Source organism: Pseudonaja textilis, chromosome 10 (genome assembly GCF_049901715.1).
Source record: "Pseudonaja textilis isolate UNSWEBS1 chromosome 10, rPseTex1.2, whole genome shotgun sequence".
Lineage (NCBI taxonomy): Eukaryota > Metazoa > Chordata > Lepidosauria > Squamata > Elapidae > Pseudonaja > Pseudonaja textilis.
The window spans coordinates 21,477,264-21,495,178 of NC_141999.1; the positions used below are offsets into that span (position 1 = coordinate 21,477,264).

At 46.1% G+C, this 17,915-nt stretch overlaps 1 protein-coding gene across 15 annotated transcripts in view; it reads right to left on the bottom strand.

Annotated features, from left to right (window-relative positions):
* The window catches only part of ARHGEF1 (Rho guanine nucleotide exchange factor 1), a 59,700-nt gene that overhangs the window by 14,435 nt on the left and 27,350 nt on the right, over positions 1-17,915 (bottom strand). For 3 of the 15 annotated variants that reach the window (XM_026715391.2, XM_087940116.1, XM_087940115.1), the window contains exons 8-18: positions 15,547-15,687; positions 13,366-13,395; positions 11,419-11,521; positions 10,455-10,542; positions 9,348-9,383; positions 6,529-6,678; positions 5,685-5,787; positions 3,892-4,080; positions 1,620-1,804; positions 339-485; positions 108-190 (exon numbers count right to left, since the gene is read on the bottom strand). In XM_026715391.2, the coding sequence (XP_026571176.2) occupies positions 108-190; positions 339-485; positions 1,620-1,804; positions 3,892-4,080; positions 5,685-5,787; positions 6,529-6,678; positions 9,348-9,383; positions 10,455-10,542; positions 11,419-11,521; positions 13,366-13,395; positions 15,547-15,687 (1,255 nt within the window). Of the gene's footprint in view, positions 1-107; positions 191-338; positions 486-1,619; positions 1,805-3,891; positions 4,081-5,684; positions 5,788-6,528; positions 6,679-9,347; positions 9,384-10,454; positions 10,543-11,418; positions 11,522-13,365; positions 13,396-13,845; positions 13,965-15,546; positions 15,688-17,915 lie in introns of those variants that run through there. The other 12 variants (XM_026715394.2, XM_087940122.1, XM_087940120.1 and 9 more) reach the window with 7 other exon arrangements.

The following is a 17,915-nucleotide window of genomic DNA, read 5'->3' on the forward strand; positions in this document are numbered from 1 at the left end:
ATGGATTTCATCACTTGGAAACTTGACACCCGCCTTACCAGTTTTGCCCCTTCCGGCTGTTTTCCACCCAACGTGTTAAAAAACCCAGATTAAACCCTTGCTCTTACTCTAGCCAGCAGAGTGCTTCCAATTTCGGAGACAATCAAATTATTCTCCTCCCTCAGCCTCTTCATGTTTTCCAGAAAAACTTCTGGGAAAAGAGGAGACAGACAAAGGATGACTCAAGGAGAAGGAAAAATGCCACGACAATGACCCAACCCACCACAGCAATTCCCAAATAAATCTAGCAGGGAAGTTACTCTGCTTTCACCCCGCCCCGTTTGCCGCCGTGCTCTCACTGTGTTCGTCGATCAAGTCCTCCAGACTGGGGAAAATGTTCACCAGTTCGCTCTCGGTGAAGAATCCCTCGGTCAACAATGGCTGGTAGAAAACCTCAAGCAACACCCGGAGCATCCGCAGATGGGCGTGCTCTGTGATAAACAGCTCTGTAGGAGAAAAGGCGAAGGAAGATCAACCCATAGGAAATCTAGGCAATTTTTGACCGCAATATGAGAATGTATGCACCGAGGTAGAAAGATGCATCAATTCCCGCCGTGGAAGAATAGATAATTGAGGTGGTGGAGCTGGCAGAGATGGACAAATTAAATTTAAATCTTAATTTAAGTGTTAATTAAAGAGAGGAACTTATCTAGTTTTGTTCCTACTGGGAAACCGCTTTTAGGCTTTATCCTCAAAATAGACAAAAATGAAACTTTATTTTAGGTTCCAATGATTACATTGACTCTGGTGTTACAAAAGTGGTCTGAAGTAATTAGGAATGTAAAGCAAAAGATTGAGGTTGTAATTTTTCTTCTACTCTGCTGCACTGAAAAAGGCAAAAGTCACTACCTTTCTTTTACCTTAACTTTTGCATTCTTCCTTTTTAACTTCCTTGACTTTTCTTTCTATTTGTATTTGATCTCATGATAAGCTTTAATAAGATTTTAAAAATATGCGCAACTGCAAAAAAAAATAAAAATGGGCTGGAAATCTAAATCTTCCATGAGGTTTGCAAAGTCCACTTGCTTTCTCGTTTTGTGTTTTATTCATTTATCCCCATTTCCTGTCACTTTGCCTGGTTGGTTTGCAAAATGTTTTTTTACCTAAATAGAATCCCTAGTACATTTTGTTATGGTTATAACAGTAACAAGCATTGTAGCTGGGCAATTCTGAGCCACACAGCTTAAAGTTCCTGAGGTTAACCCAATGTCTTTTTTCCCCCCAAAAGACAACTGGATTTTGTTTTCTTTGAAAACATTTCGCTTCTCAGGCAAGAAGCTTCTTTGGCTCTTCAGTTAGAATCGAAGAAGCTTCTTAAGATGCGAAGCGAAATGTTTTCAAAGAAAATAAAAACCAAAGAAAAGTTAACTTACTTTTTGGGGGGTAGTGGGAAGCATCTCTGGGACAACTGTGACCGGATTGATTGAGAATATTTATAGGCATTTGACGAGATTTAAAAACCCTGAGTTCTAGGCGCTACAACAGATGTTCTAGATGCTACAATAAAACTCAGCCTGACTTCCATGCGTTCCTGAGCCTGGTCTACCTGGTAGGGCCGATAGGGAAATCCCCTCACGTACCGTTGATCACTTCTTGCCGCTTTACTTCACTTTTCTTCAGCCTGAGGAGGGTGTCGGGGGGGACAAGCTCCCGCCAGTTTGGCGGGTCCAGTTCCAGTTCCGAAACACGCGGCTCAAACTCCTCAGACTGGGGAAGCAGAAAGGACGGCGGGGGTTCCCCTCCCCCGGCCCCTCCGGGCTCCAAACTGTAAGAGTCAAAGCGACAGACAAAAGATACTGTGAGGACAGTCCTGCGTTTACTTATCCATCTGTCCAGCCATCCTTCAACATTTACAGACCACCCCAACTTGACTGGTTCTGCTGATCATGATTGTTCTAGGTCCCACTGCGGTAGCAATGTCTACTCAACTATGGTTGGTCTGGAAAAAGGACAGCAGAGTTTTAACTGGATGGGAGACCCCTAGGAAACCCCAAGATTGTACAAACTGAGCTGGGATAGAAGAATCCGAGGGAAAGGACAATGTCAAACCACCTCCAAATTCTGGCCAAGAAAAACAACACAGGCAGGTCTCCACTTGTGCCCATTGTTTAATGCAACAGCCTCAGAAAAAAATGACTTACAGCTGTACTCACACTGTTGCACCACTCATGCATGATTGCAACATGGGAGCTTGGCTCCCATTTTTGACCAGTTATGACATCCTATGATTCCAAGGGTTGCAATCGGAGGCAATTCTTGCTGATTTCTGGCCAAGGACCCCATTGGGGAAGCTGGGTTCATTTAACGTCCATGTGATTTGGCTAACGACTGCCATCAAAATTATGGTAAAATTGGACTTACTCAACCAGCTCAACTTATAATCATGATGGCTTATGTTGGTAAATTGTGGCCATAAGTCAAGGATTACCTGTACAGGTGTGTTCATTAAGTTGTCAGGAGGTTGGGCTCAATGAAAAGGATTGTGGCCTTTTGCAACTAACAGCTCTTGGACCCTCACCAAATAAGCATTATCCTGGTTTCCTTCCCACTAAACCAGTGCAATCCAATTCCAGGTTTGCAACACAGATCAGTTCCGAGGGCCAAAAGCTATAGTATGTGCTCTTGGCAGATCATTTTAAGAAAATGCTATTAACATCTACCATAATTATCTTCAACTCATCACAGGAGAATTTTCTCCCTAGGATTTTAGAATGGGGCCAATTCAAGGTAATTTGTGAGATGCTGTTTGGTTTTTTAATAGTTTAGGACAGATTTCCACCAATTTGTCAATGAACAGCTCCCAATTCAACACAAGCCTTTCTCCCAGTCGTAGCTGCCAGAAGGAAAAGTATTAGCTGAAATTTATTTAAATCTCAGAGGCTATACTTTTAACATCTACTGAAAATTATATTTACACATAAACAAGTTGCTGTTCACTTGAAGGAGTAGCGTGGTTGATTCAAAAGCTGTGCTGGACTATTTTATTCCTCCAGAGCAGAAGACACTGATGCCCAGAGTGGTTCTTTTAAAGGCTGCATCTTTCCTAGTCTCATGTTTTAGAGTGGGGGTGTCCAACCTTAGCAACTTTCTGGATTTCAATTCCCAGAATTCCCCAGCCAGCACGGCTTACTGGGGAATTCTGGGAGTTGAAGCCCACAAGTCTTAAAGTTGCCAAAATTGGACACCCTTTTTTCTGAGGAAGAAATTTGAGAGAGCGTCGTCTCATCTATCTATCTATCTATCTATCTATCTATCTATCTATCTATCTATCTATCTATTTATTTAATTTGTTTGCCATCCACCTCTCTGCCAATTCTTTTAGCATCAAGGATAACGGAACAATTGCTGCCAAACGGAACAATTCCTTTTGCAGACAAAGATGCTCCCATCCTTTGGAGATAATCCTTCCTGGGAATGCATCCATTGTTTACGCTACTCCAGGGAAGGGAGCGGAGAGGACCTTCCAAGATTGATGATCCTTTTGGTATAGGGTCTCCTGCTTGAGCAAGGGGGTTGGACCAGTATCAACTCGTAAATCATTCCTATGCCTGTTTCTGAGTTGCCGTAAGAAGGAGGGGAGGAGGAAAGGCCTGAGGGAGCAGTGTCGCAGATGAAAGCCAGAAGCACATTCCATGCTTATCTTGTAGAGATAGGTTACTGGATCTTCTACCCCAAAACCCTTCATTGGAAAGTGTGATTGATGACACCCAGCCCGTGAATGTGTTTCGTTGGAGAATATGATTTTGTGACAACCAGAAGACCTCAAAGGTCCCTTCCATCTCTGTAATTCTTGCACAACGCTCCCGTCTCTGCCCGTCTTGGGGCAGCTGAGATGGCGGCCTCTTCACCTACTTGCGACTTCCCTGCTTCTGCCGAGCCTGTTCTAGAGTTGGTTTTTCTTCCAGCTCGTTGGCCCGGGCCGCGGCTTCGATGTCCACATCGCTCCGCGAACGTGGCTGTTTGCCTTTGGCTGAGCCTCGCTGAGACCGCTTCCGCTCGTAAACCCGCAGGCTCTCCGAGCGGCCCAACTTCCCTGGCAGCCTGGCAAGGGTGGGGATAGGCACAGCCGGGCCACAGACAAAAACAATAATAATAACCAAACAAAAAAAAAAACCAAAAAACCACCACAATGCGAGAGACCAAGGGATGTTGGATTTGACGCGACGATGGGGACACGAGGGGAGAGGAAATGAGGCACGAGAGACATAGACGCGCCGTGAGCGACACGTGGAAAGGAAAGGAGACACAAGACATTTGATGCCAAGAAGGTGGCAGGGATCACAACCGGAGAACACGCAATATACAGGAAGGGAAGAGGAGGACACATTTGGCACATGCAGCGGTGGAAAGAGAAACCAAGAGAGAGAAATGTGAGACCCCCAAGAACAAACTGAGATATCCATGCACCAGGAGAAGGGAGGGTGGAACTGCGAGGCAGACACACACACTCCTGGCAAGCTGGATCCAACGCGCAGTTGGTCCCAACCATAGCTATAACCCACCCACCCCCCAAAAAACATTTTGGTTCTTAGGGAGGCGTGGGGGGGGGGGTTGACAACACCCCCTGGGCCACCTCCTGCCCCTTGTCCATGCTCAAAATGCGGTCTGCCACAAGAAGGAACTGTGCCCAGGCCCGATGGGACCTGGAGTTTTAAAGGACGTGTTTTCTCCAGCCATCGATTTGGGAAGGCAGACGTGGTGAACAAGAGGTCATACTTAACTCAGCTTGTGTGTCTTCCCCTGAGGAAGAAATTCATGCAAAGGGTGAGTGGGGGGGTGAGGAAGAGCCACCAACCTTTTTCGCCTTCTAGAAGGGAAGAACAGAATATAGAAGGGTGACCGTGTTAATACCGAAATGAGAGAAAAGAGGAAAAGGAGGATTGGGGCAAAGGGGTGAGTGGGCAAACCTCAATATATATTAAGCCTCAGGAAGAGATTAAATGCTGTTTCAATGTGAGTCGAACACCAAAGAACCAGGATCAAAGGAAATGGAAAACCAGGCTCCACATAATTAGGGAGGTAGCCAAAGTGACAACGGGGATTGCGTATTTATTTTATTTTATCTATTTAAATATATCCTGCCCTTTATTATTATTTTTATAAACAACACAAACTGGAAAACACAACTAATACTCCTTCCTCCTTCTATTGTTCCACAACAACAACAACCCTGTGAGGTGTTTTGGGCTGAGAGAGAGGGACTGGCCTTTAATCCCCCAGCTGGTTTTAAGGATTAGAACTCCCCTGTCTCCTGGTGACTGGCCCAAAATCACCCAGCTCACTTTCATGGGACTAGAACTCACAATCTCCTGGTGGGACTAGAACTCACAATCTCCTGGTGATTGACCCAAAGCTGGCTTTCATGGCTAAAACAGGACTAGAATTCACAGTATCCTGGTTTCTAGCCTGGTGCCTTTATCACTAGACCGAATGTCTGTTACTCTCCAAGGGCACACTGACATAGTCTTTAGACCCCTGGCCAGCCTTACAATCTAGGTTTGTCCAGATAGGACTCTCAAAAGTTTGTGGGACATGCTCCTGTCTAAAGAAAAGCGGCCAGATTTGCCAAACAGGCCCTGTCCACCTGCATGGTGGTTCGTAAGGATCCCAACTCACCCTTTGCAAGGCCATCAGCCTGCTCTCACCTTTCATTTTCGGCGCTTTCATCCAGCGAGAGCTGCTCTCCAGCCACGGCTTGTTCAGCAACTGGTGAATCTCCCGAATCAGCTAGAGCTGGACTGTCCAACCCTAAGGAAAATAGAAGAAGGAGGTGAAGGAAGAGGGAAGAAGAAATGCTGCCAAACTGCTCCTTTCATTATCCGAAAGGTGTCTTCCTGTAGTGGAATGCAGTCTGGATTCCCAGGAGGGAGGAGCTACATTCCAGAGGACCGAGAGACAGTGAAGTTTAGACAGTTCAGTTGAGAGGAAGAGAGTCAAGAAAGCTCCTGCCTAGAAGTGCTCAGAACGTATCTTTAACGATGGAGATGGCGGTCTTATGAGTTTGGCAAGATTAATATCTGGCTCCAAAAACCAAGCAAGACACACCGAGGCTCTTCTGATCAGTTTCCTTTCGTCTCTAGACGGAAATTTTACCCAACTAAAGCAAATTACTTGCAACATTGAAGAGACTCTCTTAAGAACTTCCTAGGGAGGACCCGTCTTGACCCTCTTCTTCCCAACCAATCTCATCTACAACCAGGGGTGTCCAACCTTGAGGTTCTGCACTCCAATTCCCAGAATTCCCCAGCCAGCATGGTAGGGATCTTAGAAGCTTTCTAGTCCAATCCCTGATTCAAGCAGGAAACTCTATCCCAGGGCTGGCTGGGGAATTCTGGGAGTTGAAGTTCAGAGGTTTTAAAGTTGCCATGGTTGGGCACCCTTGATCTAAATTTTGCTTTCTCTTGGTCCTCAGGAAAGCAGCCCCTCCCTTCTGGGAATCCAGACCATGTTCCACCCCACTTCCTTCCTCCAGTTCATCCCCTATCTCACCCTGCTCTGCATCATTGCTCTCTCCAGGTGGGGGATGCACAGTGACGGACACACCAGAGGGATCCTGCATCGAAGGGATCCCTTTGCTACGCCCAGACGTTCCTTCTGTTAACTTGGCTTTTTTGTCCAAGGCTGGTGTCTTCTCAGCTGCTTCAAGGAGAAAAGGACAGAGGAATCAAACACTACCAAGGAGCCGTTCACCTCCGCCGAATTCCTCTTCCCACCTCACCCTTCACGATGGGCTTATGCACAGATTAGGACACTCCAGATCGAGAGCGGTTTCAAAAACAAGAGGCGAGGAAGCCTCCTCCCTCCCCGCGTGGTGTGATGGAATGCATGCATAACTTTCAGCGAAGGGGAGATGCTGCCCAGGTAACTAACACCTTGTTAGTACCACTTTATAAAGCCTTGGTAAAACTATATATTTAATGGGCTGCCCCAGGGAGGAGGAAGGGGGTCAAGCTATTTTCTAAAGCACCTGTAGGCCAGACAAGGAATAATGGGTGGAACTGAACAAGGAGAGATTCAACCTGGAAATAAGGAGGAACTTTCAGACAGTGAGAACAATCAACCCATGGAACAGAAGTTGCCCTCAGAAGTTGTGGGAGCGCCATCACTTGAGACTTTCAAGAAGAGATTGGACTGCCATCTGTCAGAAATGATGTAGGGTCTTCTGCTTGGGCAGGGGGGTTGGACTAGATGACCTACAAGGTCCCTTCCAACTCTAGTTATCTAGAGTATCTTTTTCTAAGCCAGGACAGGGGCCAAGGTACTAGGTGCAAGCTCAGAAGAGATGTAAACTCTACTAGAGAGCGTTGATGGCAGCTGAATAAGAGTTTACTCAGCTTTTTTCTGGCTGGCAGACAAGGCCCCTAAAATAAATCAGCTTGTCATTTAGTCTGCATCTGTAACCCTAGAACCCTTTTGGGAAATTAATATGGGAAGTTAGGGGCTGCGGAGTACTGTAATTATTCCTCTCGTTTTACAGTGTTTTCTATTCCTTCCACTTTGTTCATGCTCTTATCTTATTTGGCTGAACTTTAGTCTGGTTTTTTTTTGTTTATGTTGATGTGCTCGGTGGGTCTGTAAACGGTAATAAGAGCACTGGACGGAATACTGATCAAGAGACTTCCTTTAGATATAGCAAGGGCAAAGTACGAGGGATGGAAGAACATCTCGGACATATCATACTAAACCGCAGGTTTTAGCATGCTCTGGGTATCCAAATCCGTTTGGTTGGGTTTTCAGAGAAGGATTAGAGGGGAATTATTTGGTTAAATTTAGTAGCTACCGTGAGAGATATTTTCAAGAGCCAGCAGCAGCAATCAAGGCAGAGATGTCATGATATCAGCAATAAAGAATCACACATCTTCAATACCTTTATCCCAATAACGGGAGGAAATCAACTGTTTGCTGTGGCAGGATCCAACCTGGGTCAATCACCGGCAACGAAACTTTTGTCTTCCAAGCTTTCAAACTCATTTCAAACAGAATGCGGTGAGAGAAGTTCTCGGGAGATGAGCTCCAGTGTGAGTCCAAAAACTCAAAAGACTAAACCTCCGGTCCTTGTGAACAACCCACATTGGACCCTGCAACATTATCCTGGGACTAATGATGGCTTAATGATATTAGCCATCCTTTATGTTTGCCGTGGCTTGACTCTTGTTTGCAATTACCATTCCATGGCACGGAATAGTCAGTTCCTGGATTAATAAAGGTTCTGGAGATGTTTATGAAAACAGCCAGCTACAAGCTACCCCAAGTAAAGAGACCACTTCACCAGATCCTAGGAGAGCTGATAGAATTTCAGGACGATTCAGCCTATTGCACACAGGGATGTATTGTTTCTATATTCCATTTGCTGGATTTCGTGTAAATCTCCTCACTTTCACCCACCATCAATCTTGCTAAATGTCTATGGAGATTCTCAATCATCCAGGTCATGACTGTCCCATAGGTGCTTTTTCAAAAGGCAAATGGACTTTGTTCTTCCTTGAAGATGTTTCACCTCTCATCCAAGAAGCTTCTTCAGTTCTGGCTGAATGGTGCGGGAATGGAAGGATTTATATTCCTTGCAGTCCTCTGGTTGTTAGCACTCTTCCTGAGAGTCATTGAGGCCACTTAGAGGTTTATCTGTGCCCTCAGGGTCACCTGTACAGTGTCCTGTTTACAATACAGTCCTTTCAGCCGTTTCCATTTTTGTACTATTCAGGTTGCCTTTGGAAAAAGCACCTTTGGGACATAAATCTTGTTAAAAGTGACTGCTTGGAAAACAGTCGCGTTCAGTTTTACACAGACGCTGAAGGAACTAAGAGCAGTTCAGCTAAGCCAGAATCGAGCAGTGCAAAATTGTAACCCTGAGATTTCCTGCCAAGTGCTGGAGTTCTAAACTGGGAATGTTAACTATCTAGGGATAAGGTGAATGCACCCTGGGAAGTAAAACCGAGCAAGTGCTTAATTTGTGCATAAGCCACAGAGAAAAACGATAGAATACGTGGTTTATTCCCCACTTTGCTGGTTTCACGCAGGACCCCATTGGGACAGACAGACAGAGGAGCACACAATGAGCCATCGCATGCCAAGAGTTTTCTTTGGGAACATGAACAGGTGTGATGAACTTTCATAGGCGTGTGTATGATTCTCATTAGTACATTACTTGATGGGCGAGAGTGCAACAGGGAATTAAAACGTTAGTGGCGGAGGTTACAAGAGGCAGATTAGTTCTACGTGGCTTCCTGATCAGAGAGACGGATGGGTACACACGGTGCCATGCGTTACTACAGAGCTGGTAGGAGGGGGAGAAAGTGGGGTGCTAGTACCTTCACCCTCAGGTTTGGGCTGTCTGTAATCAGAATCTACAAAAAATGCAGCAAAAAAAATACAATGGGGAAAGAGACATCACATTAATCCCTTCCTAACTATTGCCCAAAAATTGCTTCTGGGCAAATCACATGCCACGCTCACCAACCAGATGATCCGATGCACACAAAAGGGACCACTGTTTTGTGGGCTGGTGGAATTTGTATTCCTTATTGGCCTAGCAACAGTAACCACAAGCTTTCAAAAAAAGAAGAAAATAGCCAGTTTTCAAAGGATGCTTTTGAAAACTCCTCTGAGGTTGACCCTAGGATGAGTCTCAAGCCAGGGCGGGCACCCAGTGAAACTGAAGTAAATCCAGATGTACACCAAGCTAACTTTTATTTTTTTCCTGAAAGGACAAGTCATTTAGCTTTCTTCTTCTTTCTGCTTCGAAAAGGAATACCTTAATCATTGGTTTAAGCTATAGACTGGCTGGTGACATTTTTCCCAGGAATGAGTGGGAGGACTACATAAAGGAAAATATTATTATTATTATTATTTTTGCAAAATTATGTCATGGAAATATTTCTGGAATTGTGGGACTCTCTACCTGCTTGAGAGAGAAGATCCTTCCCAGTGCAAGTCCTGTTCAGCTTACTCGAGGTTCAGTTTTACTGTTGTTTGTTTCCAAATTAAAATTAAAACCAAAAACAGCAGCTCGGGTAGTCCTTGACTTACAGCCGCAATTGACCCCAAATTTCATTGCTAAGCAAGTCCGTCGTTAAGGGAGTTTCGCCTTATTTTTATGACTCTTTTGCAACCATAGGGATGCTGCAATGGTTGTAGGTGTGAAAGCAAGTCCTAAAGTCACTTTTTTCAGTGTTGTTGTAACTTTGAACGGTCACTAAATGAATAACTGTACGTCAAGGACTACCTGTAGTTTAACAGTTAAATCTCAGGGAGATTTCAGGAGCTTCAAAGATATGGCTCAATTCACATGGGGCTGGACAACTGCAGATCTCAGTCCTAAGAAACCTGACAATGGGGGGTTTAGGACAGCAAGTTAAATAAAGGGCTTGGGTGGGGGTCTCTGAACCAGGGCAAAGGAATTTGTTTTGCGTACTTACAATGGGAATCCCCACGGTTCCAGCGGGCTGGGTCCAAAATGCTGAAGCCTTTCTTTGGTTTGAGAGCTTCCTCTGGTTTCTTGGAAATCTGGATTAAATCAGAGAAGAGAAACTGATCACCCGTTCCCCAAATCCCAGGTGTGCAGAGGTGTCCCCTGTCATCAAAAAAGCACGACAAAGAATGTTCCTTCTGCGCCAACTCAGAAAGCTCAAACTGCCCAAGGAGCTGCTGATCCAGTTCTACAGAGGAATGATTGAGTCTGTCATCTGCACCTCTATCACTGTCTGGTTTGGTTCTGCAACCCAACAGGACAGACAGAGACTTCAGAGGATAAATAGGACTCCAGAAAAAACAATTACATCTGACCTGCCTTCAGTCCAGGACCTGACCTACTGCACAAATCAAAAAGAGGGCTGTGAACATATCTACAGACCCTTCACATCCTGGACATAAATCGTTTCAACTCCCTCAAAATGGCGCTATAGAGCACTGCGCACCAGAACAACTAGACACAAGGACGGTTTTTTTCTGAATGTCATCACTCTGCTAAACAAATAATTCCCTCAACACTGTCCAACTATTTACAATGTCTGCACTACTATTACTATTAATCTTCTCATCCCTCCTTATCACCCATCCCCTCCCACTTGTGACTGTATGACTGTAACTTTGTCACTTGTATCCTTACAATCTATATTGACTGTTTCCTACTATGATTTGATTGCTGATTGTACCCTATGACTATCATTAAGTATTGTATCTGATGATTCTTGACAAATGTATCTTTTCTTTTTATGTATACTGAGAGCATAGGCACCAAAGACAAATTCCTTGTGTGTCCAATCACACTTGGCCAATAAATAATTCTATTCTATTCTATCTATTCTGTCCTGAAGGAGCTGCACTAGGTCTGGGTGCAATTCATGGTGCTGGCTGTCGCCTTTAAAGACCTCTTAAGCCTACCTTTTTGCGGAAAAAGTTAGCCTTCGACTTCTTGTTATCAGCTGTCTTGGTCTTAACCCCCAGATGCTTCATATATGTGACAATGGCAGTATATATGGCAGAGCTAAAAGGACAGGGCAGAGAAAGAGGAAAAAAAAGATGGTGGTTAATGTAAAACAAACTGAAAGGCTATCTGAAGATTCAAGCCTGCATCTGGTTAAAAAGACTCAACCAAATTCAAAAACAAACCCACTTTGATCATTGGCTGCCCTCTCCCCTCTTTGGAAGAGCTTTATAGCTCCCACTGCCTTAAGAAAGTTCAAAACATTCTCAAAGATCCATTTCATCCTGGGAACCCTTTTTTTTTTTAACTATTACCATCTGGCAGACGGTACAGGAGAATAATAAAATAATAAAACTCAGACCACATATTTTCTGAATAGTTTTTATCCCAGAACTATAATTGCACTTAACAATGAACTTAAGGACCACCATCAGTGAGCTATTGGACAGTATTACTTGGTCTGTTGTGTGGATGCTTGTGTGTTTTTAGGGGTCGGGGAATTTTGGCGGGTGGAGTGGTGTTTGGGGATTGTCATGTGTGTGTGCATGTTGAGTCTGGTCTCTGGGTATTATGTGAATTTCGTTGTATCTATACTGTGTATATATGTACAATGACAATAAAGAATTCAATTCAATTCAATTAAAAACAAGGACAAATAGGCTGAAAAATAGCTTCTATCCCAGAGCAGTAATTACACTGAATTCTACTGTATAGTGCAATATTAATGCAATATCAAGGGTTTTCAATTCAGAGTATAGAATGTGAAGGATGGGTGTTCGTGTTTATTTCCATAATCATAATGTACACTGAAGATGGCATTTAATTTCATGGTACGAGGTACAAGGACAATAAAACTAAACTAAAACTTAACTGAACAGGGACTCGACACATATACAACAGGAGTAAACAAACCTCGTTGTGAACCTCCCTCGCATTACTTCCTTTTTCCATCCCTCAGAGTTACTAAGAAACCTGCCAAATTTCACTTTTTTTTTTTTTTTTTTGCTAAATATGCATATGCGTGTGGAAAATATAAGCAAGATTTGGCCCACAAAAAAAGAAAAGAAAAGAAATAACGTAAGATACTTTCCAATTCACAAATCTGTTACGTTCCACAGTTCTCGCCCCCGGGTCCCCTGTGGATTTTGGAAAGTGTGATCCGGGGTCACCAACGGGGGCCAACAAGTGAGGTCATGCATCCAGAGACAGACACTCCCTGACTAGAGGTAGTCCTCGACTTACGACAGTTCATTTAGTGACTGTCCAAAGTCACAACAGCACTGAGAAAAGTGACTTAGCACGTTCTTCCCACTTACGATGGTTGCAGGATTCCCATGTTCAAAATTCAGGCGCTTGGCAACTGACTCGTACTTATGATGGGTTGCCCTGTCCCTGGGGTCATGGGATTCCGCTTTTGAGACCTTCTGGCAAGCGAAGTCATTGGGGAAGCCAGACGCACTTAGCAAAAAGTGTTCTTAAATTGAACAACCGTGGCAAGAAAGGTCGTTAAACAGGGCAAAAAAATTCACTTCACAACTGTCCGGCTTAGCAACAGAAATTCTGAGGGGTGTGTGTGTTTCAATTGTGGTCGTAAGTTGAGGACCGCTCGTACTGTGAGCAAATGGTGGGGACGCTGGTGAAAGTGGATTTTGATGCTTTTAAACAGCCGGGACTTTCTCAGACCAACACTTGGAAGGGTTAAATGACTCTTTTCATCTCCTCCTCCTCCTCCAGCTTCCTGAGCCACAGAACTCAATGTGCTGCAAAACCACATCCGGTTGCATGCAGGAGAGTGCAAGAGCGTATTTCCGCCCCCCGCCCCCCTTTGCAGAAACGCACACAACACACACACCAACACAAAGCACACACACGAACGAACCGCTCTGCACCTGTTGGAGGCCTACCTTTTTTCCTCGTCGGCAGAAATGGTGAGGCTGGAACCAATGCAGAGAGAAAAGAGAAAAAAAAAAGAAATATACATATATCAGGGAGCGAAGGACACGTGTTCCGGCTACCTTTGCAGCCTTCTGATCCAGCTGTTCGTCCAGAGGTTAACAGCTGGCCTGCAGCTCTGTGAGGAGGAGGAGGAGGGGATTTCAACCCTCTCTCCTCTGCCACTCTCGGCCTTTAACTATTCAATCTGCTTTTTTTTTTTTCCCAAAAGCAAACCAACAACTGGCAGTTGTTTGGGACCCATCCCCACGATCCCTTGTTGCTGGTTGGGGTTGATGGGAGTTGTGGTCCAAAGCCTCTGAAAGATAACGGTATGCCTGACCCTCCGCACAACAGCGATGCTCCCTTTGGGGACTGCAGACTCTCAAAGCCACCCCTGTCTTATGCCGCGTGCTACCCTCCCTGTTTTTCCGTTTCTGGGAAAAACTTACCGGTAATACAGCCCCATTTTTGCTCGGTAGAAGCAGGAAAGTATTCAAAAGGCAAATAAACATGTTCTGTCTAAGCGCAGATTTCTGCGACGGCTGGATGGACTGGCATGCAGCAACTGGAGGGGGAAGGGGCTTCCAGGGGTGTTTATACACTCGGCAAGGATGATGCAATCAGAGGCAACATCCCGGGATGGGTGGGGAATATCCCCCCCCCCCTTCTCCTCCCCTCCTGCCAACTGGATCCTATTATCTGGCAGGGATTGGCTACGGATGATCTGGCTGGCTCCTCGCTCTTGTCCCAGCCCTGATGGGATGGTGGCCAGAAACAGAGGGGGGGGGAAGGGGGGGAGGAAGCAAGGAGATCCCAAGGAGGGAGGGAGGGGGCTTGCTTGAAATAGAAAGCTTGGATGGGATCTGCAGCTGGAATAGACGCAGACTGTAAAGGCAGACTGGCAGGGACAGCAACTCAAAGCCAAATGGTTGCAAACTAACAAGAGTTGGAAGGGACCTTGGAGGTCTTCTAGTCCAACCCCCCCCGCCCCCGCTCAGGCAGGAAACCCGATACAATTTCAGACAAACAGCTGCCCAGTTCCTTCTTAAGAACCCCCACGACTTCTGGAGGCACCGATTAATTGTCAGGACATTTTTCCCGAGTGCGAGGTTGCTATTCTCCTTGGGTGTTTGAGGATGATGGGTGTTTTCTGCCCCGCCCCGGCTGCAGCCAGCCCCCCCAACGGAAGAGACATAATCCTCCGTGTGGGTCCCCAAATGGGAGGGTGACACCTGCAGCAAGGCATGGAGGTGCGGTCCCATTTAGGACTCTTTCCCAGCCTGCTCTTGTTGTGGTTCGCCGGCAGCCGGTGCAGACGGCAGAGGTCTCTGACGGCAAGGACGAAAGGGAACCAGTCGGGGAGTTTGGCGAGGACTCGAACGAGGGGCCTGCATCTGTTGCAGGGAGGGGGCCAGGACTATCAGAGAGTGGGGTGCTGCCTTCGGTGCTTTTGGAGTCTGGCAGCAGTGAAGCAGAGGATCCTGGGGAACCTCTGTCCAGCGCATGTGCGCGCAGGGCTGCTCAAAGGAGAGCAGCCGAAACAGCAAGGGAAACTCGGGAGTAAGCCTGGAAGGTGATGGCCCCACCCATAAGGGATAAAAACCAGCCCTCGGGGATGTGCTCTTTGCAGGAAGCAAAGAAGTTCTTTAAACTCTGAGTCCTCGTTGAAGCCCTGCTAACTCTGGTTTGTTTTTGGAACTTCCGTCGGTGGATATTTATCAGTAATTAGGCTTCTGTTCTTGGCAGCCTTTTACAACCCTGAAAGGGCTTGCTTTTACCTCAGACAATTAGGTTTAAATGACTCTTGGCTGGAAACGCACAGAATTCCCAGCGCCACGTTAAAAAAGGTTTGCTTTTACACACCGTTTGTGTTGGTTTAGTGTGAACAAGGCTTGGGTCAGAACAGTTCTGACGGATGTGAAAGGCCATCTTCCCAAGCATAGTGGCAATCTAGGAGTCAGGATGGCGCCTGGAAGACATTCAGGGTTGCAGAAAGGGCTCAGGGGTGCAAGAGGAGTGGTACAGGGTCTTGACCGTAGCCAGCACACCATCGAAGAAGGAATGCCATCTTTGCTACGGTGAAGGAGGAAGCTGAAAGGGCAAACTAACACTCCATGCATAGCAGTTAAGCCAGGAGAGCTTCCACTCACTGCATCTCCTCCAGTTTGGCCATCAGCTGTTCGGCCAGCTGTTTCTCTTTGGCCTCCCTGATGCCTTTGTCCTTGGTCCGATAGCCTTCCAGTTCAAAAAGCTCCTTCTCTCCTGGGGTCATTCCCATTTTCCGTTTTTCCCTGCGGAGACAAAGAACAGGCGATCGAGCTCTGTACGTTGGATGGAATTAATAGATTAATTTGACTGAATTAAATCCAATTCCAGAACTGGCACAAAAGGCCTGGAGTCATCAGCGAAGCCCTGAGCACAACACGCTAAGCTACAGAGAAACCTAATTAAGGGTAAAAATAAATTACCAACCCTCTTTTCCCAGCGTAGTTGCCCGTTCCTGCCTGAAGCCATCAATGGTTGTTCACACAACATGCTGAGTTTGTATAACGAACGCAAAATTAAAGCCGTGCCAACACTGAGAGTGGTGCTCATCACCATTTCTTAGTCGAAGGAGCCAGCATTGTCCGAAGACACTTCTGGGATCATGTGGCCAGCATGGCCACAGGGTGAGGCTACACGGAGCACTCTTATCTTCCCACTGAAGTGGTACCTATTGACCTACTCACATTGGTATGCTTTCTAACTGCTAGGTGGGCAGGAGCTGGGGTGAGTAACGGAAGCTCACCGGGGGGATGGTATTCTACCGGTTTAGATCGGTTCTATAGAACAGGTTGTTATGATTCTACGCAGTTCGGCAAATCGGCAAATCAGGCCCCTGTCTGGCCCCGCCCCTCTCCGCCTGCCCAGTCAGTCTTCATCGCGCATGCCCAACATTGCTGACTGTGTTCTTCCCTGGCCAGTCACTCCTTAACATATTCCTTTTTTTCACCCTCCCGACGATCAGCTGTTCCTATGATCAGCTGTGCTGGGATTCCCCTCGCTGTCTTTAGGGAAGCTTTCTGGGAGCAGAAATGCCCCCCCCCCCAGGAGGTTTCCCTAAGGCCCAGAAGGTCCCAAAAATGGGGGGGAGTTGCTGCAAAAAAAGCCACACCCACCCAGTCACATGACCACACTCACCAAGTCGCAACCACAGAACCAGTTGTTAAAAAGTTTGAATCCCACCTCTGGAGCTCACCCCTTCATAGGGTGCTTGGGTCTTGAACCTGAGCTGTCAGCTTGACAAGCTCAGTGCCTTTAACCTCTGAGCCATCATGGTTATACCTTTACCATTTTGTACAATGTACTGAGCCAGGCTGTATGGTTTTGGCTGATGTGCAAATGGAAGAGGATCCCAAGGGTGCTTTTCCATATATGGCGCAACATAGGAGAACAAACACCTCAGGACAAGATTCAGCGGCCTTTGAAAGACCAAGGCTGCTCTTCTGAAGACAGCAAAGCCCACATTTTGGACAGAGAGGGCCGTTGGTTTGAAAGAGGGGTCAAAGAGGCCAAAGGTGTCCAAATTGAACAGTCCTCTCTCAACAGAGAGGGAGGGGTATCTATCATCCATCTCCAATCTACAACACAGCCCTTTCAACAGTTCCAAGAAGGCTCCACACCCGTTTGCACCACTCAGGTGACCCTGATGACCCTGATAAATCTCCAGGTGACCTTATAAAGGTTTCCCACGCACATCTGTGCCGGTTGTTTCCTGCTCTAGGGGATGGTGCTCATCTCCGTTACAAAGCCAAAGAGCCAGCGCTGTCCGAAGTCATGTGGCCAGCATGACTAAATGCCGAAAGGAATGCTGTTACCTTCCCACCAAAGTGGTCCTTATTTTTCTGCTTGCTTTCAAACTGCTAGGTTGGCAGAAGCTGGGACGAGTAACGGGAGGTCACTCCGTTACGCGGCGCTAGGGATTCGAACACCAAACCGCCGACCTTTCTGATCGACAAGCTCAGCGTCTTATCCACTAAGCCACCACATCCCTTAGATGACTTTAACCACTCGCTAAAAGAAGGCAAATGTCCAGCTGTCTGCAAGGAGTATAAATCCTTCCAATTCCCCGCTATCCTGTCAGAGCTGAAGAAGAATTTGGGCTCTTGGCAACCAGCAGTTTCCCAGAGTCCCGTGATCGTCATTTGCGATTTTCCTAGAAGTCTTCTTTCCGACAAGCCAAGTCAACGGGGGAAGCTGGATTCCCATAACGACTCGCACGAGTCACTTAACAACTATAGTGATTCACTTATTAACACTGGTTAAAAAAAAGGTTGTAAAATCGAGGCCTAACTCACTTCACCACCGCTTTGCTTAGTGATGGAAATTCTGATCTCAGAATTTGCCATAAATTGAAGATTATCTGTGTACCAGGATGCTCAGCTGTGACAACTTCTCTGTACTTTGCTGGTACTACTTATTTCCTATACTACTATTACTATACTATTACTATTACTATAAATATACTTCACTATATTAT